This window comes from Trichechus manatus, unplaced genomic scaffold (genome assembly GCF_000243295.1).
Source record: "Trichechus manatus latirostris isolate Lorelei unplaced genomic scaffold, TriManLat1.0 scaffold00262, whole genome shotgun sequence".
Taxonomy (NCBI): Eukaryota; Metazoa; Chordata; class Mammalia; order Sirenia; family Trichechidae; genus Trichechus; species Trichechus manatus.
The window spans coordinates 2,253,301-2,280,334 of record NW_004444198.1 but is presented as its reverse complement, the minus strand read 5'-3'; the positions used below and the strand labels follow the sequence as shown (position 1 = coordinate 2,280,334).

Genomic DNA, 27,034 nt, shown 5'->3' with positions numbered 1-27,034 from the left:
AAATGTTTGGTAGAATTCTCCAGCGAAGCCATCTGGTCCAGGACTTTTTTTTTGTTGGAAGTTTTTGATCACTGATTCAATCTCTTCACTTGTTACTGGTCTGTTGAACTTTCTATTTCCTCTTGAGTCAGTTTGGGTAGGTTGTATGCTTCTAAGAATTTGTCCATTTCATCTCGGTTATCCAGTTTGCTGCCAAACAGTAGTTCAAAATATTCTGTCATAATTCTCTTAATTTCTATCGGGTTAGTTGCAATGTCCCCTCCTTCATTTTTTATTTTGGTTTTTTCCATCTTCTGTCAGTCTAGCTAAAGGAGTTTCAATTTTATTGATCTTTTCAAAGAACCAACTTCTGGTTTTATTGATTCTATTGTTTTTCTGTTTTTATTTACTTCTGCTCTAATCTTTGTTGTTTCCTTTCTTCTGGTAGGTTTAGGTTTATTTTGCTCTTCTCTTTCTAATTCCTGGAGTTGTCCAGTGAGGCTGATGATTTGACATCTTTCTTCTTTTTTTAATGTAGGCATTTATTGCTATACGTTTCCCTCTGTGTACTGTCTCTGTTACATCCCGTAAGTTTTGGTATGTTGTAGCTTTCATTTTCATTTGACTCTAAGGAATTTGTGATTTCTTCCTTGACTCAATGGTAATTTAATAGTATTTTAATTTCCATATGTTTGTGTATTTTCTAGTTTTTTTCCTGGTATTGATTTCTAGCTTCACTCTGTTGTGGTCAGAGAAAATACTTTCAATCTTTTTAAATTTATCAAGACTTGCTTTGTGGCCTCAGATGTGGTCTGTCCTAGAGAATGATTCATGTGCACTGGAGTAGAATGTATATTATGCTGTATTTAGTTGGAGTGTTCTAGTTGACTTACAGTGCCATTCAGGTCCTCTGTTTCCTTGCTGATCTTCTTTATAGATGTTCTGTTCAATATTGAAAGTGGTGCATTGAAGTTTCCAAGTATTACTGTAGTACTATCTACACCTTCCTTCAATTCTATTAGTGTTTGCTTTATACACTTAGGTGCCCCAATGTTGGGTGCATATATATTTATGATTGTTAAAACATCTTGATTAATTGACCCTTTTATCACTATATAATGTCCATCTTTATCTCTTCTGAGAGAGAAAGTCTAGTTTGATATTAAGATTGTCACCCCAGCTCTCTTGGTTATTATTTGCATGGAATATTTTTTTACTACTTTCACTTTCAACCTATTTGTGTCCTTGGGTTCAAAGTGTGTCTCTTGTAAATAGCATACAGTTGGATCATGTTTTTTTTATCCATTCTGCTACTCTCTGTCTTTTGATTGGAGTATTTTTCAATTTACATTCGCTGTAATTACTGAAAAGAAGTGACTTACTCTTGCAATTTTGTTATTTTTTGTGTGTGTGTCTTACACCTTGTTTGTTTTTGTCCTTTAGTACTGCTTGCATTTGTGTGTTGTTGATTTATTGTAGTGAGCCTTTTTGGTTCCCTTCTCCTTTTTTTGTGTATATTTTTTATACATTTTCTTAGTGGTTACTATGAATATTACATTTAAGACCCTATATTTATAATATTCTACAGTAAGTTAGTACAAACTGCAATAACATATAAGAAATTATATATCTATATCATTCCTTTCTCCCTCTTTTGTTGTTATCACTAATTACATCTTTATATTTTATATGCTCTGTTAACATAATTTTATCATTACCTTTTATATATTTATTAAAAACATGAAGACAAAACATTTAGAATTATCAAGCATGAATACCTTATTATTAGCCCCTATACTTGTCCATGCATTTCCTTTTATTAGGGCTAATATCTAATTTTTAATCCTTCAAGATTATCTTATAAATGAAAAATATTATGGAAAGCATTTAGAAATCATTTAACCTTAGATATCTGCGGTCAGATCCTACTGCATGAAGAGTTATAAAGTTGTTTTTAATATCTACACATACATGTGAAAGTGTGTGTGTGTGTAGGGAGGGAATGAATAAAAATGTGATTAGGGATTCTGGCTTAAATTCAGACAAGGTGATAATTAATCTAAATGTGTATGTGTATAAAACAGTTGCTTTACTTCCTACAACTAGAAACTATTATCTGTAAACAAAAATCTTACTGATGTCGTGTTAGGAACCTGACACGCAGTTACCAGCTTAGCCCTATCTTATGATGCAACCCTAGGAAAAAAACTGAATCTTTCTGCTCCTGACTAGTGAAATTTCATGGTTAGTTGTTTCCATATAAAATGATCACAGGGTACTTTGGGATCCTTATCCTCATCCTAGGTCCAGTGTATTTTAGAGTGGTTGTGACTCTTTGTACCACGAATACTTACTCTTCTTTACTGACATGGTTTCCAGTAAGGGGTCTTCAAGGAAGGAGGGGGAAACACTGCTGCTGCTGGTTGACTTGTGGACAGTTTCTTCCTGAGAAAGGTATGGGCAGAGAAATATAGAGATTTCCTAGACATTAGTGTTCTCATACTAATTAATGACATTTTATTATTAAATACTTATTTTAACATGAGGCACCACACATTATCATGTCCAAGGGTCAAGGCAGTGGGAGACAAACTAAAAGCAGTTTACAATTAGACAGGCTGGGCTGAGTCCTGGTTTTGCCCCTCATGACAGTGAAACGAAACGGACCTAGTTTATTATCTTAGTTTCTTCCTTTAGAAAAGAAGAGATATAGTAACACTAATGTATTCAAAATGCTTAATACAGTCATCCCTCGGTATCCATAGGGGATTGGTTCCAAGATCCTGATGGAATACTCAAGTGCCTTATATAAAATGGTGTAGTACCTGCATATAACCTACGCACATCCTCACACATCCTTCTGTATACTTTAAATCAGCTCTAGATTACTTATAATACCTAATACAATATAAATAGTATGTAAATAGTTGTTAATACTTATACTTAACACTTAATGTTTTCTCAGTCTTTGCAAGCACCTTATCATGAACCAGAGAGACCATTTTTGCCATTGTAGGGGCTGCACTAACACTTCCATGAATTTCAGCTTCTTTCTGCTTTATTGTGTGAATGCTCGATTTGTTCTTACCGACCTTACTTACGACTCTCTTCAGCAAGCAACATGCCACTTATCAAAAGATCTAAGATTTTTATTTTCTCGTTGAGAGACAGCACTTTACACTCCCTTTTAGCCTTTGAGGGATTGCTTTGACAACTTAATTGCTTTTTAGGAGTTGTTTTTTCACAGAAACAGAGTGGACACAAGCAGTAAATGAATGAGAAGCGAGGTGAAGACTGCTCAAACAAGAAGTGCTAGAGACTGAGGATCTGTGAAATGGTGAGAGGCTACAGCAGAGTATGCCTACACATCATTTCATTTGTGTGGATTCAGTGTAGTGCTTGGCACACCACAAATTCACGTTTTGATTTTTGGAAATTTCTTTTTTCTCTTCCTGAATATTTTCAATCCATGGTTGGTTAAAAACGGTGACTATGGATGGCAGACTGTACATTATCTGACACACAATAAGAACTCAATAAATGGGGGGTAATATTATTATTAGGAGACTATTTAGCACATTTATAAAAGTAAGACTGTAAGCCCCATGAGGGCAGTTGCTTTGTCTGTCTTGTTTGCTGTATACCTAGTACCAAACCTGTTACTTGGCAAGTAACAAATATTTATTGAATGAATGCATGAAAATAAACATTTCATGAAATGTCATATGAATCCAAAATGTTTTCACTGGGCCAAATAAAATTTTAACTCCTCTTACCAGTGAGGAGAAACCTTCTTAACTTGTTTTAAGACTATACCAAAATGAAATACGGTATTATTTGTGAAATGTCTACTATGTACTATGTGAAAGGACAAACACATTAACTAGAAGACAAGTAATTTCTACTCTAATAGCTATAGAATGGTGCTAAATATTTTTTAAATACAAAAGAAAGAAAATTAAGTAAATATATTCATCCATGACTGTGAGATAAACACTGAAAATTCTCTATGGCCTACTTAGCTCAGATGACTTTAAGAATTAGCCAATAACTAAAAACTGGCCTCACCTAAAACTTGCTGCTGAAATCATCAGCTTCAAACAAGGATCTAGTCAAAGAGAAAGAGAAGAAAAAGGCTGTGTGTCTTAGGCTGGGTTCTCTAGGGAAGGAAAACCAGTAAAGCGTATAAATGGCTCACGTGGTTGTAGAGGCTGTAACAGTCCCAAGCCTGTGGATCAGGATAGAGGCTTCTCCTGATTCACGTAGCCGCAAGGGCTGGCAAACCCAAGATCGGAGGTCGGACAGCAGGGCTCTTGCTCGCAGGCTGCGAAGATCGATGAATTCCAAGATCGGCAGGCTGGAAAGCAGGGCTCTTGATCTCAGGCTGCGAAGATTGATGAATCCCAAGATCGGCAGGTGAGACCGCAGGTAAGCCACTAGCTCAAGTCCCAAGAACCAAAGGTCAAACAGGAGGCAGCTACAAGATCCAGAACAAGCAAAGGCCCTCGAGCCCTGCCAGAACGTCCACCCACCCTCGATGCAGGCCACACGCCCAAGGAAACTCCCCTTCAACTGACTGGCTACTCACAGCAGATCCCCTCATGGGGGTGATCACATATCAGATCTCAACAGGTAAGTGACCACAAAATCACATGACTGCCAAAACACTGAAAATCATGGCCTAGCCAAGTTGGCACACAATCTTAACCATCACACTGTATAAGCTACATAGTTCATACAAAGAAGGCTTCAACAGGAGCCCTCCTCCTCTTGAGGCTCACAATGATGAACAAACAAGCAAGGTAAGCACAGCTTTTATCCCAGACACACTGTAGATCACATAAATCTCCAGGAAAAGCTGGCAAGTAATTGGAATGATTGCCTTCTGCTTATGGAAGGTCAAAAGGAAATAAAAGCCAAGAGATCTCTTAGGAAAAGAAGAAAGGAGTGCTAAACAGTACTTCCCAAATAATTACCTGATGAGGTACGTGCTACCCTCACTTAAACAGCAGAAACCATTACGCATACATCAGCCCACCTTCCCTAGAAACATTTTTACAAGTCTAATTTACATATTATTACCTTTATTAGTGTTAAAGGAGAAACAGATCATGTTTCTTTATTCATAAATGGAACCTAACTGTAAAATTCTGTATACTGAAAATATTATCAACTTATTTCTGTAACAAAATTGTATCTCAGGAAAAACAATGGCTCTATAAGGGACAAAATCAGTCAGAATAAAGTCTGATGAAAAAGATCAATAATTTTATGATCACAAATGTTAAAATTTCAAGGAAAACAAAATTTGAGAAATCATGATGATCATTATTTGGGAGTGGTGGTGCAAGGGAACAGTACTGCATTTTCAAGCTTTGACTGCATTTAAAACATGTCACCAATTAACTTTATACTCAGTGTGCCTCTCTCACTTCCACTGTGTCTGCTGTCCTCTTTATGTACACGTTCACCTCCACAAGGAGAGCAGTGAGGGAAGCTTCGCTGGGAGGCCTGCTCTTCTCCCTCATTTCTCTCACTGAAGCCCTGTAAAACCTTATTGTAGGATTCCCTGCCACGTTTTCCTATCTTTAGGATGACTACTCAGTGTTCGATGTCCTGCAAATCCTGTAAAGAAACAAAACAACTGACAGGAGGCTTGCACTGTGCCCAGTAGGCCAACTCCATGCTGGCAGGACGTGAGGCCCCGATAAAGGAGCTCCACGTTTCCGTGCATCTTTTCACTTAGAAAATGAGGTAGTGGAATGGGGTCGTCTTTATGGCCTCTTCCAATACAAAAGTATAAACTTCTTTCCTGAATCTCCCTTTTCAAAGTAAACACTAAAGTTCTGCAGATACAGTTCTAGGGGAATCAAAATTTCACTTTAGGTAGATATAAAGGTAATACACGATTTTTTTTGATAGGGGGAGTTAATAATGCTGAATACTTTGATTCTACTTTATTCTTGTAGAGATAATTGAGGTTAAGAGTAAGAAAGGGGCACATTCAGGGAACTCAAGTTTTGGTACTTAGAATTTGCATTCTCCATTTAAAAAGCATACACTCAAGATAAAACCCAACAATACAAGAAAACCACATAGTATATTCATTTTAAAATATGCTTTTGCAAATAACATCTAAGATTTGGAGTTAGAAAATCTGCTTTACCTAGCTGTACACAATTGCTTTAGATTTATAAATTATACGCAGCTATCAAAAATGTGTTCTAGATTACAGCCTCAAGGGGAAGGAAGAAATGATGATGTAAAAGAGCTGAACAGAAGATTTCAAAGGGTGACTCAAGATGACAAAGTATTATAACGAGATGTGCAAAGACCTGGAGTTAGAAACCAAAAAGGAAAAACACATTTGGCATTTCTCAGGCTGAAAAAACTGAAGAAAAAATTCAAGCCTTGAGTTGCAATAGTGAAGGAGTCTATAGGCAAAAAACTGAATGACGCAGGAAGCATCAAAAGAAGATGGAAGGAATACACAGAGTCACTATACCAAAAAGAATTGGTCAACATTCAACCATTCAACATTCAGGAGGTATCATATGATCAGGAACCGATGGTACTGAAGGAAGAAGTCCCAGCTGCACTGAATGCACTGGTGAAAAACAAGGCTCCAGGAACTGACAGAATACCAATTGAGACATTTCAACAAATGGATGTAACTCTGGAAGCACTCACGCGTCTATGCCAAGAAATTTGGAAGACAGCTACCTGGTCAACTGACTGGAAGAGATCCTATCTGTGCCCATTCCACAGAAAGATGACCCCACTGAATGCAGAAATTATTGAACAATATCGTTAATATGACATGCAAGTAAAATTATGCTGAAGGTAATTCAAAAATGGTTGCAGCAGTACATTGACAGGGAGCTGTTGGAAATTCAAGACAGATTCAGAAGAGAGCAAGGGATGAAGGATATCATTACTGATGTCAGATGGATCTTGGCTGAAAGCAGACAATACCAGAAAGATGTTTATCTGTGTTTTACTGACTATGCAAAGGCATTCGACAGTGTGGATCATAACAGATTATACGGATAACATTGTGAAGAATGAGAATTCCAGAAGACTTAATTGTGCTCATGCGGAAGCGGTACATTGACTGAGAGGCAGTCATTCAAACAGAACAAGGGGATACTGTATGGTTGAAAACCAGGAAAGGTGTGCTTCAGGGTTATATCGTTTCCCCACACTTACTCGATCTATATGCTGAGCAGATAATTCAAGAAGCTGGACTATATAAAGAATCAGGATTAGAGGAAGACTCATTAACCACCTGTGATATGCAGATGACACAATCTTGCTTGCTGAAAATAAAGAAGACTTGAAGCACTTATTGATGAAGATCAAAGACCATAGCCTAAGTATGGATTATACCTCAACATAAAGAAAAGAAAAATTCTCACAACTGGGCCAATAAGCAACATCATGATAAATGGAGAAAAGACTGAGTTTGTCAAGGATTTCATTTCACTTGGATCCACAATGAACGCCCATGGAAGCAGCAGCCAAGAAATTAAATGAGGCATTGCACTGGGAAAATCTGCTGCAAAAGATGTCACTTTGAGGATTACAGTGCGCCTGACCCAAGCCATGGTATTTTCAATTACCTTATATGCATGCAAAAGCTGGACAATGATTAAGGAAGACTGAAGAAGAACTGATGCACTTGAACTATGGTGTTAGCGAAGAATATTGAATATACCATGGGCTGCCAGAAGAATGAACAAATCTGTCCTGGAAGAAGTACAGCCAGAAGTCTCCTTAGAAGTGAGGATGGCAAGACTTCATCTCATGTACTTTGGACATGTTATTAGGAGGGACCATCCCTGGAGAAGGACATCAGTGAAAAAGAAGAAGAACCTCAATGAGATGGACTGAGACAGTGGCTGCAACAACGGGCTCAAACACAGCAACAACTGATGGCGCAGGACCGGACAGTGTTTTGTTCTGTTGTGCATGGGCTTGCTATGAGTTGGAACTGATTCGACAGCACCTAACAACACAACAACAGATATATAGTAATTTCCATAGTATTTGAACCATACAAAAAACCACCACCAACACATCATTTCTTACCTGTTTACTGTGTCCGAGATACTGCAGGTACTTTATATGGACATGCAGTCCTCACAACATGATGAAGTAGGTCCTATTATTATTACTGCCATTTTATAAATGATAACATGGAGACACAGAGAGACTAAGAAAACTTGACCTGGGTCACCACACGTTTAATATGCAGTGCACTAGGATCTAAAGCTGGGGAATCTGACTTCAGAGCCCATTCTCTTCCCAACTCTGACAGGTTGGAGTCTATTAAACGAACTTTATCTGCAGTCCCACACTGGATATAAACCTAAATATGATATTTTGGGGACACTCTGCCCCTAAAACCCACTGCTGTTGAGTCAATTCTGACTTCGAGCAACCCCATAGGGTTTCTGAGGCTGTAAATCTCTGTGGAAGGAGACTGCCACATCTTTCTCCCAAGGAGCCACTGGTGGATTTGAACCGCTGACCTTCTGGTTAGCAGTCTAGCACTTTAACCACTGCGCCACCAGCGCCCCTAAAGGCAGCCTATTATTAGACATTCTAGAGCTCTGGTGGTGCAGTGGTTAAGCGTTTGGCTGCTAACCAAAAGGTCAGCAGTTTGAATCCACCAGTCACTCCTTGGACACCCTATGGGGCAGCTCTACTTTGTCCTATAGGGTTCGTTATGAGTCGGAATTGACTAGATGGCAACAGATTTGGTTTTTTGGTTTTAGAGTCTCTTCAGCTCCTCAGAACTCTGAATTCTGCATGAAGCCCTGGACCACATCCCATTTGCTGAGACCAAAGGCTAGCCATGCTGATTCATGCCAGCCAGACAGATGCCAGTTCCAGAAATTCTGACATTACTGTACTCCATATCCTACAGTAAGTGTTGACCAACATAACAAACCCCCTCTCTCCAATAAGATATACATCTAACATTTACACACACAGACAATCCTCCAAGGCTGAAAGACATTGGGGTTTTAAAAAGATTCATAAAGATTTCCTTTACTTTCAGAACCTTTTCATACTGGGGCTATATTGGAGCTGTGTACACATTTCCATGTAAGGGTGAGTAGTGAGGATGTGGAGGAGAATGGGCTGCACTGCAGGCACCAGAGAGTTCTTTAGCCTCTAGGAAACTAGATAGTACGCCTCCACAGCTAGGCAGGGGGAAGCCACACACCCTCCCTATCCTAGGAAACAAAGCAGCAGCATATGCAGTGTGGACACAGCTCCCAGGATGCACATAGGGAGATGTGGGGTCACAGCTACTGAGAAGGGGCCAGAAGTCTTCTGCCTGGTAAGTAGAGACAGAGCCATGTGAATACTTCCCAGTGAGTCTGTGAGCTCAACAGAACCATGTCCAACCTTTCACTCCACTCCCATTGTGAACAGCCAAGAGCCTGCCCTTGCGCTAATTCATGCAAGTAGGTCTGTAGGAGACAGAAGAGCTGCAGGGACACTGGCTTCACTCAAGGCCTTTCAGGATTTGCTCCTCAGAAGCTATGCAGTGTCCTTTGTCCCTGCAGGCCCGCCTCAGGCAGCCCTCCCAGTTTTCTGACTGCCTGAAAACTAACTTGGAATCACAAAAACACCTAGAAGGCAAACAAGGGAACTTTCAGAGGTCAGATCTCCTAAGTGAGTATGAATGTGTGTGGTGAGTGCATTAGTATGTGCGTGTGTGTGTGCGTGTGTGTGTGTGCGTGCGTGTGTGTGTGTGTGTGTGTGTGTGTGTGTGTGAGAGAGAGAGAAGACTCCTGCTTGGTGGTGCTTGTCCCGGCACTGTTATTCTGGTTGACTACCCAAACACTGTTGCCTGTCCCTTCTCCCTGAGGAATTCTGATGGGTCTCTGACATCTCTGGAACATCAGTCTTTTCTACTGCCTGGCCTGGTTTTCTAAAATGTGCTTGTTTTTGTTGTTTCATACCAGTTACTAGTCTCTGATAGTAAGTTAGGTCTTTGCTAGTTCTCTGTCCTGACCAGTTGTAACAAGGTCATTTTCAGAACTCAGGTTTCACTACTGCTTTGCTCCAAAGACCGGCACTGAATGCTGCCAGAATGGTCTGAGAGGCCAGTCTGGGCATCCTAGCTCACTTAACAGGAGCTAAAATCGTCCTTTTCCTGAAAAGAAGGCCCAAGGAGGTCAGGCACAGATCCTTTTTGTTTAGCTTTCCTACTGGAAGCTTTGGTATGGCTACAATCAAAACTCATCTTTCATTTTAAAAAAAGTTACCTGGTAGCCCACACAAACAACAGCCTCTTCTCACCTGACACCAGAACTAGATGCTGCCTGGCTACCAATATCGACTGTTCTGACCAGGGATACAACAGAAGGTCCCAGGTAGAATGAAAGAAAAATGTAGAACAGAACTCAAATTCCTAAAAAAGTCCAGAACTACTGGACCAATAGAGACTACTAGAGGAAACCTCGAGACTATCTCCCTAAGATATCCTTTGAACTTGGAACTGAAGCTATTTCTGCAGGTCACCTTTCAGCCAAATAAACAGTATTACCCATGAGTAATGTCCTCCCTTAAACAATGAACTATATGAGACTAAACTATCAACTTTTACCCAGACGCAAAGGTAAGAAGGCAAGGAGGGGAAGGGAAGCTAGATCAAAGGAAACAGAACAAACAGAACGGAAATAATGAGAATGCTGACACATTATAATAATTGTAACCAATGGCACTGAAGCATTGTTTAAAAATTGTTAAAGGAGATCCTAATCTGCTGTGTAAACTTTCACCTAAAACACAATTAAACTATTATTAAAAAAAAAAAAATAACTTGAGATAGTCTAGTAAAGGTTATCAAGGATAAGACAGAAAGATTGAAGCAGGCTTCCAGGAAGAGAAAAATGGAGTAATGAAAAAAAGGTCTAGCATTGCGGGGTCTAGTTTAATAGGGGTGCTGCTACTAAAAAGTTGTGTGACCTATAAAAATGTATACTCTTTTACCTAGCAAATGCACTTCTAGAAATATATTATGAGAAGTAATTCAAAGTGTGAACAAAAATGAACCATAAGAATATTCACAACAGTATTGTTACTTATAATGGTAGAAAACTGGAAACAACATAAATGTTCAAGAATAGGGAACTGGTTAAATAAAATCTGGTACATTACTATGATGGAATACCACACATATATTAGGCATCATGTTGGAAAAGGCTATTTAATCAAATGGAAAATGCTCATGATATTTTGTTAGGTAAAAAAGTGGGGTAATGCTAGTTCTTGCAAAATGGCAGATTAAATAACCTATTTCTAAGGCCTAAAAAGAGGAGTAATGTTTCTGGGTCACTATAAATGGCCAAGTTTAACAACTAGAAGCTTTCAATTCCAGCTTGCAGTTTACGTCTATTATGATTACAAGTTTAAATATACAAAGCTATTGGTAAGTCTAAGAGAAAAAAATCAGTTTGTTAGTTTTGCAACTGAAGTTCAAAAGGGGAAAATCCATTTCTCTGATGAAACCACGAACTATGGCATTAAAAAATTAAAAGGCAAATCTGTTTCACAGTTCTTAAAATGGTTAAAAAGGAGTTTTTCCGTTTCTTCAAAAAGCAAATGAATTTATCATTGATAATGCAAATAATCCATTAATATCATTCTATGTCATAATATTTTATCTACACTATGTATTAACTGATTATAGGAAAATTCAGAACTAAACAGGGGTTATTTAAACAGTAAAAAGATCTTTGTGAAAATTTATACTCTGGACCTGAATTTAAGTCAAATCTCAAAGACAGCAATGGGTAGTAGGAGGTTGTTCTGGTGGAAAAATATGAAAAATGTCTGCCTAAGTGAATACAGGTGATACCCTGGAAGGGCAGAAGGCATCTCTTAAAATAATAAAAAGGCTCTATAGAAAATGAGATTAAATAAGACCATGTTTGAAAGGGTTTATCACATAGCAGGTACTTTGGTGGTTGAAAGCTATTTCTTAAAATGTAATAAAAAATATATATCTATCTGATGGGAAGAGTCTGATAAGTTAATGAAAATAACTGACATCAGCATAACAGCACTTCCTATACCAGGACTGAATGATCTGCTCATTTGGTAGCTAGAAGAATCACTGCTTTTCCCCCAAGGGAAAATCAAACTCTATGACAGGTTCTGCTAGGACCAGTTCTGACCTCTCTAACAGTTCAAGGGCTTCAGTACAAGGGGTGAAAAGAGGGCAGTTCAAGAGGTGGCAGAGGCAGGGTGCTTCTAACAGTACGAAATTCAGTGTTAGCATCGGTGCTCCAACTTTGTCGTAGAACATGTCCTCTTAGAATCAAAAAGAAATCTCAAATTGCTCCATGAGGCCTTAAGGGAGGTACTGAAAGATGACTTCTGCATAGTTTGGTTTGAAGAAAGAGTTTTAAAAAAAAGTTAGAAGGCATTCATTAAATGAGAAGGAAAGAGGAAAAAGGGGAGGTAGGTAATAAAATAGAGACGAAAGAAGAAAATAATACATCCAATCTTTTCTTTTTTATTTGGTCTCTACTGTGATAGATAATTACTGGTAATTCCTCACGATAATTACTGGTGATTGGAATGCAACAGTAGGAAACAAAGAAGGATCCAGGATCGGTAGTTGGAAAATGTGGCCTTGGGTACAGAAACGACACCGGAGACTGCATGACAGAATTTTGCAAAATGAAAGACTTCTTCATTAGAAATACCTTTTTTCAACAACTTAAACAGCAACTATACAGGTGGACCTCACCAGATGGAATACACAGGAATCAGATCAACTACATCTGTGGAAAGAGATGATGGAGAAGCTCAATGTCATCAGTCAGAACAAGGCCAGGGGCTGACAGAAGGACAGACCACCAACTGCTCATAAGCAAGCTGAAGTTGAAGCTTAAGAAAATTAAAACAAGTCCACGAGAGCCAAAGTACAACCTTGAGTATATCCACCTGATTCAGAGACCATCTTAAGAATAGATTTGATGCACTGAACACTAATGACCGAAGACCAGACAAGTTGTGGGATGACATCAAGGACATCATACATGAAGAAAGTAAAATGTCATTAAAAAGACAGGAAAAGAAAGAAAAGACCAAAACGGATGTCAGAAGACTCTGAAACTTGCTCTTGAACGTAGCTAAAGTGAACAGAGGAGATGATGAAGTAAAAGAGCTGAACAGAAGATTTCAAAGGGCGGCTCCAGAAGACAAAGTAAAGTATTATAATGAGATGTGCAAAGACCTGGAGTTAGAAAACCAAAGGGAAGAACGCTGTCAGCATTTCTCAAGCTGAAAGAAGTGAAGAAAAACTTCAAGCCTCGAGTTTCAATAGTGAAGGATTCTATGGGCAAAATATTGAATGATGCAGGAAACATCAAAAGAAGATGGAAGTAATACACAGAGTCACTATACCAAAAAGAAATAGTCAACATTCAATTATTTCAGGAGGTAGCACATGATCAAAAACCAATGGTACTGAAGGAAGAAGTCCAAGCTGCACTGAAGGCATTTGTGAAAAACAAGGCTCCAGGAATTGATGGAATACCAACTGAGATGTTTCAACAAATGGATATAACTCTGGAAGCGCTCACTCGTCTATGCCAAGAAATTTGGAAGACAGCTACCTGGACAACTGACTGGAAGAGATCCGTATCTGTGCCTATTCCAAAGAAAGATGATCAAATGGAATGCGGAAATTATAGAATACCATTAATATTACCAAAAAAACCCCCAAATCTGTTGCCATCGAGTCAACTCGGACTCATAATGATTGCCTCTGCCCCACAGGGTTTTCAAGGTGAATTCCAACTGCAGACCTTTCGGCTAGCAGCTGAGCTCTTAACCATTACACCACCAGGGTTCTCATTAACATCGCACGCAAGTAAAATTTTGCTGAAGATAATTCAAAAACAGTTGCAGCAGTACATCTACTAAATTCAAGCCAGATTCAGAAGGGAACGCAGAATAAGGGATATCACTGCTGATGTCAGATGGATCTTGACTGAAAGCAGAAAATACCAGAAAGATGTTTTATTGATTGTGATTTATTGACTATGAAAAGGCATTCAACTGTGTGGATCATAACAAATTACAGATAACATTGCGAAGAACGGGAATTCCAGAAAGCTTAATTGTGCTCATGTGGAACCTGAGGCGGTAGTTCGAACAGAATACGGGGGATACTGCGTGGTTTAAAATCAGGGAAGGTGTGCACCAGGGTTATATCCTTTCACCATACTTATTCAGTCTGTATGCCGAGCAAATAATCTGAGAAGCTGGACTATATGAAGAAGAATATGGCATCAGGATTGGAGGAAGACTCATTAACAACCTGTGATATACAGATGACACAACCTTGTTTGCTGAAAGTGAAGAGGACTTGAAGCACTTATTGATGAAGATCAAAGACTACAGTCTTCATTATGGATTACACCTCAACATAAAGAAAACAAAAAACCTCACAACTGGACCAATAAGCAACATCATGATAAATGGAGAAAAGATTGAAGTTGTCAAGTATTTCATTTTACTTGGATCCACAATCTACGCCCATGGAAGCAGCAGTCAAGAAATCAAACATCGTACTGCATTGGGAAAATCTGCTGCAAAAGACCTCTTTAAAGTGTTAAAAAACAAAGATGTCACTTTGAGAACTAAGGTGTGCCTGACCCAAGCCATGGTATTTTCAATTGCCTCACATGCATGCGAAAGCTAGATAATGAATAAGGAAGACTGGAGAATAACTGATGCCTTTGAATTACAGTGTTGGCAAAGAACTGAATATTCATGGACTCCCAGAAGAATGAACAAGTTTGTCTTGGAAGAAGTACAGCCAGAATGCCCCTTAGAAGTGAGGGCGGCGAGACTTCGTCTCACATACTTTTGATATGTTACCAGGAGGGACCATTCCTGGAGAAGGACATCATGCTTTGTAAAGTAGAGGGTCAGTGAAAAAGAGGAAGATCCTCAGTGAGATAGACTGACACAAGAGCTGCAACAATGGACTCAAGCACAGCAACAATTGTGAGGATGGTGCAGGACCAGGCAATGTTTTGTTCTGTTGTATATATCTTTTTATATATCTTTTGAGATATAAAAGAGATTAAACAAGCCAGAGAAGCAGAGATGGGGAAAGAGAGATGCCCAACACATGAAAATCACCCCGGAGCAGAAGCTCAGAATCTCCAGAGCCGACAGAGACAAAGCCTTCCCCTAGAGCTGGTGCTCTGAATTTGGACTTCTTGTCTCCTGAACAGTGAAAAAATAAATTTCAGTTTGTTAAAGCCATCTACTTGTGGTATTTCTGTTACAGCAGCGTTAGATAACTAAGACACTAAGCATGATGTCGGTCTCGGGCGACCCGTCCCTCAGGGGCTGGTCTGTTAGTACCACCGTTACAGAAAGAACAAGCTTAGGGTATGTGTATGTTTTAGAGGGAGAAGACTTTACAGAAATATGCTTTTCTTGAGTTTCTTTTCTCTTTCCCCCAAACAAGGAGAAAATATTTAATATAAGGTTGAAAGTTGTTTACTTATTTAAACCTCACTATAATATAAGACAATATCAATATTTTAATATTTATTCTATAAACTGTAGCCACTATTGGCCTGGGCTAAGTAACAGGAAATAATCCAAATTCATTGTTTCATTCCCTGCTAACCAAATGAATTTTAATCCTAGCTTTATTGACTGAAAAATAGAAAGAGATTAAGTAACAATTGAAGTAATACTAATACGATCAGTAAACTGGGTCAGAGAGCTGTTGCATCCTGCATTTTAGAGTCAAGGGCTGTAAAATAGTATTTTACCTCAGAGTCAGAGCCGTCCAGCTCGGCCAGTGTAGGGGCTTTGAGGAGTTTCTTCCGCTGCACAGGGACCTGCTGTGTGGCACTTAAACTATTTTCTTTCGTTGATGATGTTAAATCTCCATTCACCACAGATGATTCTATCACGTTCTTTGGAGATTCACGGGTAGTTACATCTGGTAAAAGAAACGGTAAAACCTTACCTTTCTCCGAGCCTAGAAAAGTAATCAGTGGACTAAATGTACTTTTCAAAGTACACACACCTGGAAAAACCCACCAGATAAGAGAATATTTCCATGTAACTCAAATACAAAGCCGAGGTTTTCTACTGTAAAGCCTGTTTATAGAAAACATATTTTTGTTAGATATTAACTGTCAAATTCAATTAAAGGAGACCTTTAAACAAATAACAACATTATAACATTTGTAGATGAGAATCTGGAGTTGGAGGAGCTCCTACAGATAACTGACTCTAACGTGTTTATTTTACAGATGAAGAAACTGAGGCCCAGGGAGACTAGTTCTACTTTATACCCTCTAAAGAGCTTGTTTGGAATGGTGAAGAGAAGCATATAGAAAACCTTACTAGGCATAGGCCTATAAAATCTGAAAAGGGTTTGATTAAAAATCAAAATAGCTAATAATCTCCAATATTCATATAAACATTTTTAATGTGAACACACAGAATCTGGAATATATTCCCTCTAATAAGTCTGACTTAAATTATTATGGGCTCACATTTGGATAGGAAAGCAATATGATAATATAATAAATGTAACAAAGAACGTGAGGCAGTATAGTTATCATAAGATGTAGATTATTTGGGTTCAAAGTCTAGCCCTACTGCTGTCTGACTCTGAGCAAGTTTCCTAACAACAGCCATGGGCTTCTTCTGAGGATTACATGCATCAATAACTGCATATGAAATGCTTACTTACTACTGTGCCTCCTAGAGGCAGTGCAGAGTAAACATTAGCAATCGTTAACACTGATTTTTATCTCCATTTGCAATTAAGTAAACTAAAGCTCAGAAAGATTGAGTCAAGGTCACACAGCTAGTGCGTGGCAGAGCTTGTATGTGAAATTTCTTGGTAGTGATTCTAAAGCCCATGTTTTTTGCACTATAGCAAAAAAGTTCCAATGCAAGTAGAACGAATTTTCTTTAGAATTTCAAAGGAAGAGTTAAACAGGGACTAAACTTAATAACTACTAAATAAGAGCACTCAAAAATGAAAAAGAGCAGTCACTGTATAATGTAATTTACAGCCAGCACAATGAACTGATCTTTGCCTATGGACTAAGTCTCTAAAGCTACTGTTGCTGAGGGTTGAGAGTGGGCTAAGCACTAAAGTGAAGCAGAGATGAATAATGCTCCTGCAGGAGAGGAACGAATTTAACTGAAGTTCTTCTAAGATATAAGAATGTTCTAATAGCTTTCCCCCCCAAAAATTATATTTATATACTTGAAGTAAGAGGTGGATTTCCAGGAAACATTCAGTATGTGTGTTCCTTGACATTGTTTAAAAGAACTATGTAAATTATTTCTTATTGCAATGATATATAATTTAATATTTACAAATAACTTTCTGCTTATTTTTAGAGATCAATAAGGCCAAAGAACATACCCCTTGTAAGAAAAAGTGTGAAAGAAGAAAAGGAAAAGAGAAGAAGAGAGGGAGTAAACAAAGGGAAACAGGAAGAAGACAGACAAAAGTGTCCATAAATCAGTTATCATTTTAGGTAAAAATTTTAATAGAGGACTTGACAAAACGTGCATTTATTTTATTATTACTTTCACATGGGTTAAATAGCTAGAGGAAGTAAATAAATGGGGGGGGGAGGGTACTGAAGGGAGAAAAAGAACAAAAGCAACAAGTTTTTACACAAATGATAAGGGTTAAAATCCTTTCATAAGGAGATGTAGAGAGCAGCAGGCTGCTACACTTTGGAGAATAATTGAAGATTTTCAGAAAGTGAAAGAGGAAATGACTGGGCTAACTGATGGATTCCTTCTCAAGAAAAAAGGTAATAAATGTGTAAATATGGTCATAAGTGTATTTTTAAGTCTTATAGGGTCTCCTATTCTATACATTTCTTAAAGGGCTGTTCATATTGTTGTAGGAGTCACCCTTCACAGAGAAGGCACCAGCAGTCAAAACGTACAGATCCGTGCACCTTTCTCAGCTGTCCATACTCCCGTCGAGGCTCCCACCATTGGCCTGGTAACAGCTCACTGCCATACTTATAGCTATGGGATAAGAATGGAGTCAGCTTCCCAAGGCTGAATACCCTGAGGGTGGTTGGCAGAGGAGCACTGAAATAGTTTTAACAGTTATATATTTATTTTAATATATATTTAATATTTCAGAAAAAATATAACTACTGTATCAGATACATGATTTTATGGATGTTATTACTCAAGAAAATTTGTAAAGCTACTTATGGTAGATTAAAAAATTAAATAGATAACAGTACAAGTGGCACTTAGGTCTGGCAAAAATAATGAAAGTGGCATATGAAGTGAAGTTTAGGGACCATGGCTCAATAGTGGGCGCCGTGAGTTCCTGTCATTCTCGGTGCAGGGGATGTGAGGGACCGACAATGCTTTGTTTCCAAGCGCCTGAATACTGTGCTATGAGACTGACAACTGCCATCTGAACGCACTGATGGAAACTGCTGAAATAAACACCTTGTACTAAATCTTCCAACAGTTAAGCGCTTGGCTGCCAACTGAAAGGTTGGTGATTCAAACTCACTCAGCAGCTCTGTGGGAGAAAGACTTGGCGGTCTGCTCCCATGAAGATTACAGGCTAGAAAAGCCTATGGGGCAGTTCTCTCTGTCACATGGGGTTGCTATGAGTCGAAACTGACTCGATGGCACCTAGTAACAACAACACTAAATTCAAGGCTTTGAGATAAATGGAATTAACAAAAAATTGGTTATGATCTCTACATGAAAGACTAAATACTGTATGTGAGTCTATTTCATACTACATACTTCTTAAAAATCCAGTAGAACATACTGAGGCATTTTAAAGTAGTTTGATTACTTGTATTTTTTCTGTTCAAATGAATAAATCCTCATTATTACTTCAATGTATCAAATGAGAAAAATCAAATACTTGCATCAGGCTTTGTATTTCTTTGATATAAGACAGCATTTCTTGACAAAATATTGGTGCTATTTACATTTAAGTAAAATATTTGAGATGCTAGATATAGCTTTAGAAGTCACATACCTTAGCTTAGAAATATAAAATGTATGTCTATGATGTTAAATACTTTAATAACTTTATATGTATTTGATACACCCAGCTGCTGCCTCATTTGGTTGGAGGAAATATGACTGGGGTACAATTATATATTTAATATATGCGTATGAAAAATAAGTTATACTTACCTTAATTCACGGTGAATAGACTGTTAAGGTTTTCCACTAACAATTACTATTTCTAAGACATAGTACTTTTGCAGTAGAATATACTTCAGGATATCTTATTCTGCACTTTAAGTTCAGAGGTATTATCTATGGTACATGTTTAAATGATTACTCTTAGTTTGTTCATTTTCCAACTTAGAGAAGAAATATATTCCAATTTTTGCATTTATGTTAGAGGAATGGATCAATCGTTTCCATTGATATTTGGGACATCTTAACTGTTTAGTCAAAATGCAATAATGAAAAACACAAAAGTAGCACAAGAAATTGTGAGTGAAGCAATTGGAAATCATGAGGTACAAAATAAATCACAACAAACGATAAGCAGTGAAACCAAATAAAAATCCTTGGCTACTCTTTTACATCAAGGAGTTGAAGCACCAAGCACTCTCCCCCAGCACAGACACACTGCACTGGGTAGACTGTGCACTGGAGTATGTGCATGTCCAGATCGCCCCGGGGATCAGCTGGTCACTGGTGCAGGGGGCCGGCCATTCCCTCACAGTCCAACTGATGGACATCTTTAGCAGACGTTTGAAGACAACAGATAATCTGAAATGTATACTGCCAATTTTTAGACATGCGTAGTAACACAAAATAGAGCCCTAGTGGCGTCCTGGTTAGGAGCTCGGCTGCTAACCAAAAGGTCGGCAGTTCAAGTCCACCAGCCGTTCCTTGGAAACCCTACGGGACAGTTCTACTCGTCCTATAGGGTCACTATGAGTCAGAATCGACTCAACAGCACCTAACAACAACAACAGTAACATATATGTTGCAAAACATCTCAGAGTTTATTTTTCAGAGCAAATTTTTTACAGGATCACTCTGCATAAGGCAAAGGTTGATAAAATTATCAAATGGATAAAGAAAATAGAAAAAGCTCTTAAATGGTCAGTCAAAAATATTAAGTGAAGACTGAAATATTTATATGACTTCCTTTATATCACAAATATTAGAGTCATCACGTCTGAGACCAACAAGAATAAACCAAAAATTTTACAACTGGAAACTAATTTAACCTAGTAAATATTCATATACAGAATATGATACCAGAACTTCCTGGCATTTTAAATATGAAGTTCTATGTAAGGAATACCAATAAGTCTTTGTATCTTACAAGGCATCTGTGGCATACAAAGGAAAAGAAAATACTAGTGTCAACATCTCATTTTACATTCAAAACAGCAGCTTCTGTAATTAAAAATTCTAGCTTGCAAAATATTTTGAGATTAAGTTGGCTTATACATAGTTCAAAAACAATTAACCAAAAAGGAGACTGATTTTACAGATCAAATTTAGTCACTAATAGCCACTTGTCTATTAACCTCTATGTAACAGAAGGGGTCTGAGCAGTACTACAAACCTGGGGCATGTAATTCTATATTAAAACCAAAGCCATTATAATGCTCTTGTATTTTTATACTGTAACATTTCAATTTATTGGTGACTGGGTTCTATCCTACATGAGGCAGTGGGACAAAGGACAGCTCTTGTCCATTCACCGAGATCCGTGGTCATCTCTGAGCTGGCTCTGGAGAAGAAATCTAAGCAGCTCAGTCTTGAGATTAAATCTGAAGTAGCTTAGTTTTGAGGTTAGCTATTTAAATAACTGAATGCTTTAGAGAATAGGAAGCATCAAAACTTGCTTCTTAAAAGTTTTTCTCTATTTTCTTAGGTAGAGGCTGCCTTAGACTTTCACATCATTGCTTTAGGAGCGTCCAGAGAGTGAGGGATAACAGAGAGGCGGGGCAGCAAGGACCATACCCCAGGACGGGGCAATGGGCTTCCCCAATCCCTACCTGACAGGAAACAGGCTTACTGTAGTTTTAATTTTTTTTAAGTATACTGTTTTCAAATAAGCAGAATGTTTTATTTTACTGACCACAGCTTAGAAAGAAGCCTTTCGATTTTCTTTTTTGACATGTTTGAACAAGCAGATGAATGAAATGTATTTTACAGAAAGCACAAAATCCATGTCAGGTGTGAAAGTGCTTTTTTTTTTTACCTGACAAGTCAAAACTGTGAGAGATGCTAAGTGGCTGCATTGCTGAAAAAAAGAAAACAAACAATAGAAAGAAAACAATTTAGCTGTTAGGAATATGTAGGGAGGACAAAAAAGGGGGAGGATTAAGGAAGATCCTTAATAACACATTTCAGATTCTAAGGCAGAGGAGGCAATAAAATCTGAAATAGAATAAAACCATGCAAGAGTCTTAGTTTCAATTATATCACTAAGACTTGAAATGGAGTAATGATAAAAGGAAAAATAATTTTTTAAAGAACAGTCTAAAAATGAAAGCATGATAAAGATACAATATTTTTAAAACTAAAAGAATAGGTTTTTGACTTAAATATAAAATAAATCAGAAGAAAAAAATACCATGATTTAAAATACGATTCTACAGATAATAAAAAAATACTTTAAAATTTTAGAATAAATGTGTTCTTCAATAACTTATTTTCAGGATGAAAATTTGGCTGTCCTAATCAAGGTGAAGTATTTTCTTAAAAAATCTCATTTGGGAAATAGCAGCACCACCATGTGTCAAAAAGCAGTCCGTTGTAGGCAATGTAACCTAGCAGCCGGACTGCCTGAGATGAATCTCAGCTCTGCCACTTAAAAGCAGTGTGGTCCTGGGCAAGTGGCTTAACCTCTCTGTGCCTCAGTTACTTCATCTGTAAAGTGGAAATAATCTCATAGGATTGTTATGAAGAATAAATTGACTTTATATAAAAAAAGGTACCTGAAACAGTGCTTGACACATAGAAAAAGTTCAACAATTATTTCTTAAGAATAAATTATTTCTTTCCTGTTAAAATCACTTGTTTATATTCCCTTTTAAAAAGTTATTACATATACTAAAAACCACTGAATTGTACACTTTAAGTGGGTGAATTTTATGGTATGTATGTATCTCAATAAAGCTGTTTTAAAAACATTATTACAAAGATTTGATGAATTGAGTAACTCACAAAAGTGAGAATTATCTATTTTCACTGCTGCTCAAAATTCTTAAGAGCACTCTGAAGATAACCCATCAAAGGTAGATCATCTTTTATTTCGCCTAGGCTCAGCTTTCCCTTTATTGTTTAGACACTGCCACGTCAAACATAGAGGGACAGCCCTGCAGAGGTAGTCCTTCTCCTTTCCCCCAACAAAAGGTGCAATCTTCTTTCTTCATTCCAAAAACTTATTCACTAGTACTTCCGAGATTCTTCAAAACTGGGGAGGCTAACACAATGCATCTCTGAACATCTTTGTCATATTCTTTCTTCCTTTTTTCTAAATCCTGTTCATATCACATAGGGCAGGATGATTTGAAATGTTAATTACTTTTCCTTGTTATTTTTTTTCCTGACTTTTGATTTTTGGAAGCCTGAGGTCCTAGCTGGCATTATGCCTGGTGGGCAGGACAAGGGCCATTGTAGACAGAAAAGGATTACTTCAGGTCTACAGTGGGGATGGAAGTACAGGCATATCAGGCAGAATGTCTCCACTGTTAACGTCTTACAGGTAGACGGCCTCTTGAGTTTAATATCTAAATTTAATAGAATACATCTCTCGATGCGCTTTTCAGCAGACGTTTTAAAAGGAACAATTTATAACACGAAAGTTCAGTACAATATATATATTTCAAATGATTTGAAGGAAAAGCACTGTTATATATCCCAAACACAACTTAGCAAGATGTCAGAATCACATGCAGACACAAATATCAATAAAGTGCGTGCGCATCTTGGATGGGGCAAATACAGCAACTAATTTGTTAACAACCATACTTATTGGTTGATGATTTGAAAATAATATTTTAAGTATTTTCATCCTAATATGTAAGTTAGGATGTTACTTTTATTTAAGAGTTATTTATTTATTTTATTTAAACATTTTACTGTTTTAGTTATCTTTCAGGAAACTGGTTAGGGATTTTGTGTTGATGAGTATAATAATATCTTCAATTTAAAATAATAAAAAATAGGCCCCTGGTTAGAATTTTTGGACAGGTTATTGATGTTTATAGGAGATGCCTGTACTTAGGTTGGGAGAGAACCTTGGGAAGACGGTTGGATCCCCAGGAAGGAAACAGCTATGTGAGAATCAAAGAGCCAGGTACTAGCATAGGCAAAGCATGTCATCCTTTAGTACCCAGGAGGGATAGGTAATGACTAATACTGTAATGCAGTAATGACTAATATTGATTTTTTTTAAACCATCACAGCAATATAAGGGCCTTTATTTAATTTAAAGTTCTCTAGAAAAGCAAAACCAGTGAAGCGTGTATGTATGTATGTATATATAGAAAAATTTATCTCAAGGAAATGGCTCATGCAGTTGCTGAGGCTGGCAGTCCCAAGTCTGGGGGTCAGGCATTAGGCTAGAGGCTTCTCCTGACTCACATAGCTGCAGAACCCAAGACTGGCAGGTCAGATGGCAGGCAGCTGGCTCAAGTTCCAAGAACTGGAGGTCAGATGACAACGAGCTGGATGCAGGACCAGAGTGAGCAAGAGCCAGTGAGCTTTGCAGAACGTCCATATATGTTAGATGCAGGCCACACCCCCAAAGAAACTCTCCTTACAACTGACTGGCTGATCATATCAGATCACGTCATGGAGGTGATCACATTATATCACAATATGAAGGACAACTACATTATTACATAACTGCCAAACTACATCAGTACAGAACTATCAAACCACTGAGAATCATGGCCCAGCCAAGTTGACTTACAATCTTAACCATCACAGTCCACTCCCTGTCAACTTGGTATCTGTACACATCTCTTTAAACCATATACAATCTCTAAATAAAGACAATTACAAAACCATACTAGCACCTCACATGATATAACTAACATGCAAACAACCAAAAACACACTAGCCCTGTTTACATCGTATATTTAATAAGAAAAGAAAAATATTTGCTGCACACATACAAGGAAGGAATACTCGTAACAATTACGGTCCTCATTTATGCAACTGGTCATGTGATTAAAAATGATATCTAGAACTACTTTCTGCCATCACTGATTTGTATTCTCTTTGCCCTCTGCAAGCACCTCAGCTGGTAAGAGTTCTTTCTGTGGTGGGGTGACCCAGACATTCATTCCTGTAGTTTTCCACTGACTTTAAGCACAGGGTATGGTGCTACAAAGAGACATCCTAAGGGATATCCTGTATTCCAGATATACTCTTCTTTACCTCCAATATGTAATATCATCTCCTCCTGGTAATCAGGATAAAACATATCAGCCAGTACAGTAACTCCCTTCTTTGCCTGTTGATCCAGAGGCATGAGGAGCCCATGGCTGGGTGGCATTCCTAACTTCCAGTTCAATGGAAATCAGTGTTGTGTCTCCTGGTGGAAGCATTCCTCCCTTTGGAACTAAGATCTCGAGACCCACAGAGCATAGGGTCGTGGGGAAAGGAAGCAAAAATTTTGCGAGTGGGACACTAGGGATAATAGTGAGTGGTGACACTTCCATTTCTACCCCTTGATTCCTGGAACCATGAATCTAGGCTATGGGAGAAGCAGCACCATATACTGGACACTGGTTTACAGCATATACAGCCTCCCGGAGAACACTGTCCCAGCCCCACAAGGTATTGCCACCTTGCTGGCTCTGTAATTGTGTCTTTAGAAGGCCATTCCATCATTCTATCAAGCCAGCTACTTCAGGATGATGGGAACATGGTAAGACCAGTGAATTCCACGAGCACAGGCCCACTGCTACACTTCATTTCCTGTGAAGTGAGTCCCTTGATCTGAGGTAATGCTGTGTGGGATATCATGATGGTGGGTAAGGCATTCTGTAAGTCCATAGATGGTAGTTTTGGCAGAAGCACATTGCGTGCATGGAAGGCAAATCCATATCCAGAGTTAAGTTTCTATTCCAGTAAGAACAGAACACTGTCCTTTCCATGATGGAAGGGGTCCAATGTAATCCACCTGCCACAGGTTGCTGGCTTATCACCTCGAGGAATGGTGCTATATCAGGGACTCAGTGATGGTCTCTGCTGCTGGCAAATTTCGCACTCAGCAGCGGCTACAGCCAAATCAGCCTTGGTGAGTGGAAGTCTATGTTGCTGAGCCCATGCATAACCTCCATCCCTGCCACAATGGTCACTTTGCTCATGAGCCCACTGGGCAACGATGGGAGTGGCTAGGGAAAGAGGATGACTGGTTTCCACAAAACACATCATCCTATCCATCTATTGTTAAAACTTCACTCTGTGGAGGTCACCCTTTGGTGAGCACTCACATTAGGACACAGATATCTTCACTTCTTTGGACTACTGGCCACAGCCCACGAATCAGTATACAATCACGTATCTGGTCATTTCTCCTTCTAAGCAAAGTGAACAACCAAGTGCACTGCTTGAAGTTCTGTCCACTGGAAGGATTTCCCTTCACCACTGTCCTTCAGGGAGGTCCCAGAAAGGCGCTGTAGGGCTGCCACTGTCCACTTTTGAATGGTGCCTGCATATCACAAAGAATCATCTGTAATCCAGGCACAAGATTTCTTTTCCTCAGTCAACTGATCATAAGCAACTTCCCATAAGGTCATAGGTGCAGACTGGGAGATGACTGGTAATGTGACAGCAGTGGAGACCGTGGGCATTTAGGCCACTTCCTCATGTAACTTGTGCCTTTAGGTTCTTCTTGGGCCCAATCTCGTATATGCCACTTCCATTTAATTATGGAGTGCTGCTGTGCATGTGTGACTTTATGTTTCTATGGGTCAAACAACACCCAGTTCATGATGGGCAACACATGATGGGAGTAAGGGGGCTGGTTCTGTTGGCGAGAGTGATTCAATGGAATTCAGGAGGTCAATGTACCCAGCTTCCTGAATCTGCCCATATGACCCCATCCCAAGTTTTAGGATTCCATTTCTTCCCAATCAATGCCCTCACTTTAAGTTCAGATACCATTCAACTAGGGGAATTCAGTTGGTGTTGTAATTCAGTCACTCTTATGATAACACTCTGGCTTTGGTTTTTGGCAATATCAGCTCTGTCACTGCAAGAAATAAGGCTTTCTTTCAGGGCATAAGCGGCAACTTTGAGGTCTTTTATGTGGTACTTGAGCTGTGACTCTGAAGCCCTGAGCTTATCTCTTTCTTTCACTACTCTGTCTAGCAAAAGTAGGACCAATCAGCCAGCTTCCCTATACTTCTCATTCTGACAAAACTGTAGAAAAGTATCAAACATGTGATCACCCAGAGCCTCGCTTCTCATCAATATCTGAACTATTGGTTGTAATACTTTGCATATTAATATTGCCACCTCACGCCATGAATTAGCAGCAGCCTTTTTATTACTGGAGGCAGAGTCATCAGCAGCTTTAAGACTAGTCAGACTTGAGAACCAATACAGAAAAGTCTGCCTTATGATTTTGTTTCTCTACAGCCACTCTTGGTACCAAATGTCTTAGGCTGGGTTATCTAGAGAAGCAAAACCAGTGAAGCATATTGTCTGTCATCTAGTGCTGCTATTAACAGAAATACCTCAAGTGGATGGTTTTAACAAGGAGAAATTTATTTCTTCACAGTCAAGTAGGCTAAAAGTCCCAATTCGGGGCATCAGCTCCAGGGGAGAGCTTTCTCTCTCTGTTGGCATTCCTCTCATCAGTGTTCCCTTGGACTAGGGGCTTCTCTGTGCAGGGACCCCAGGTCCGAGGGACATGCTCTACTCCTGGCACTGCTTTCTTGATGCTATGAGGTTCCCCTGTCTCACTTCTCTCTTTTATATCTCCAGAGATTGCCTCAGGACACAATCCAATCTTGTA

General features: G+C 38.6%; 1 protein-coding gene across 1 annotated transcript in view; it reads right to left on the bottom strand.

The window, feature by feature from the left end:
- Nucleotides 1–27,034, bottom strand: part of SPIRE1 (spire type actin nucleation factor 1) — a 377,419-nt gene that overhangs the window by 20,709 nt on the left and 329,676 nt on the right. The window contains exons 10-11 of the mRNA XM_023724819.1: nt 15,813–15,985; nt 2,334–2,424 (exon numbers count right to left, since the gene is read on the bottom strand). Of these exons, the coding sequence (XP_023580587.1) occupies nt 2,334–2,424; nt 15,813–15,985 (264 nt within the window). The remainder of the gene's footprint in view (nt 1–2,333; nt 2,425–15,812; nt 15,986–27,034) is intronic.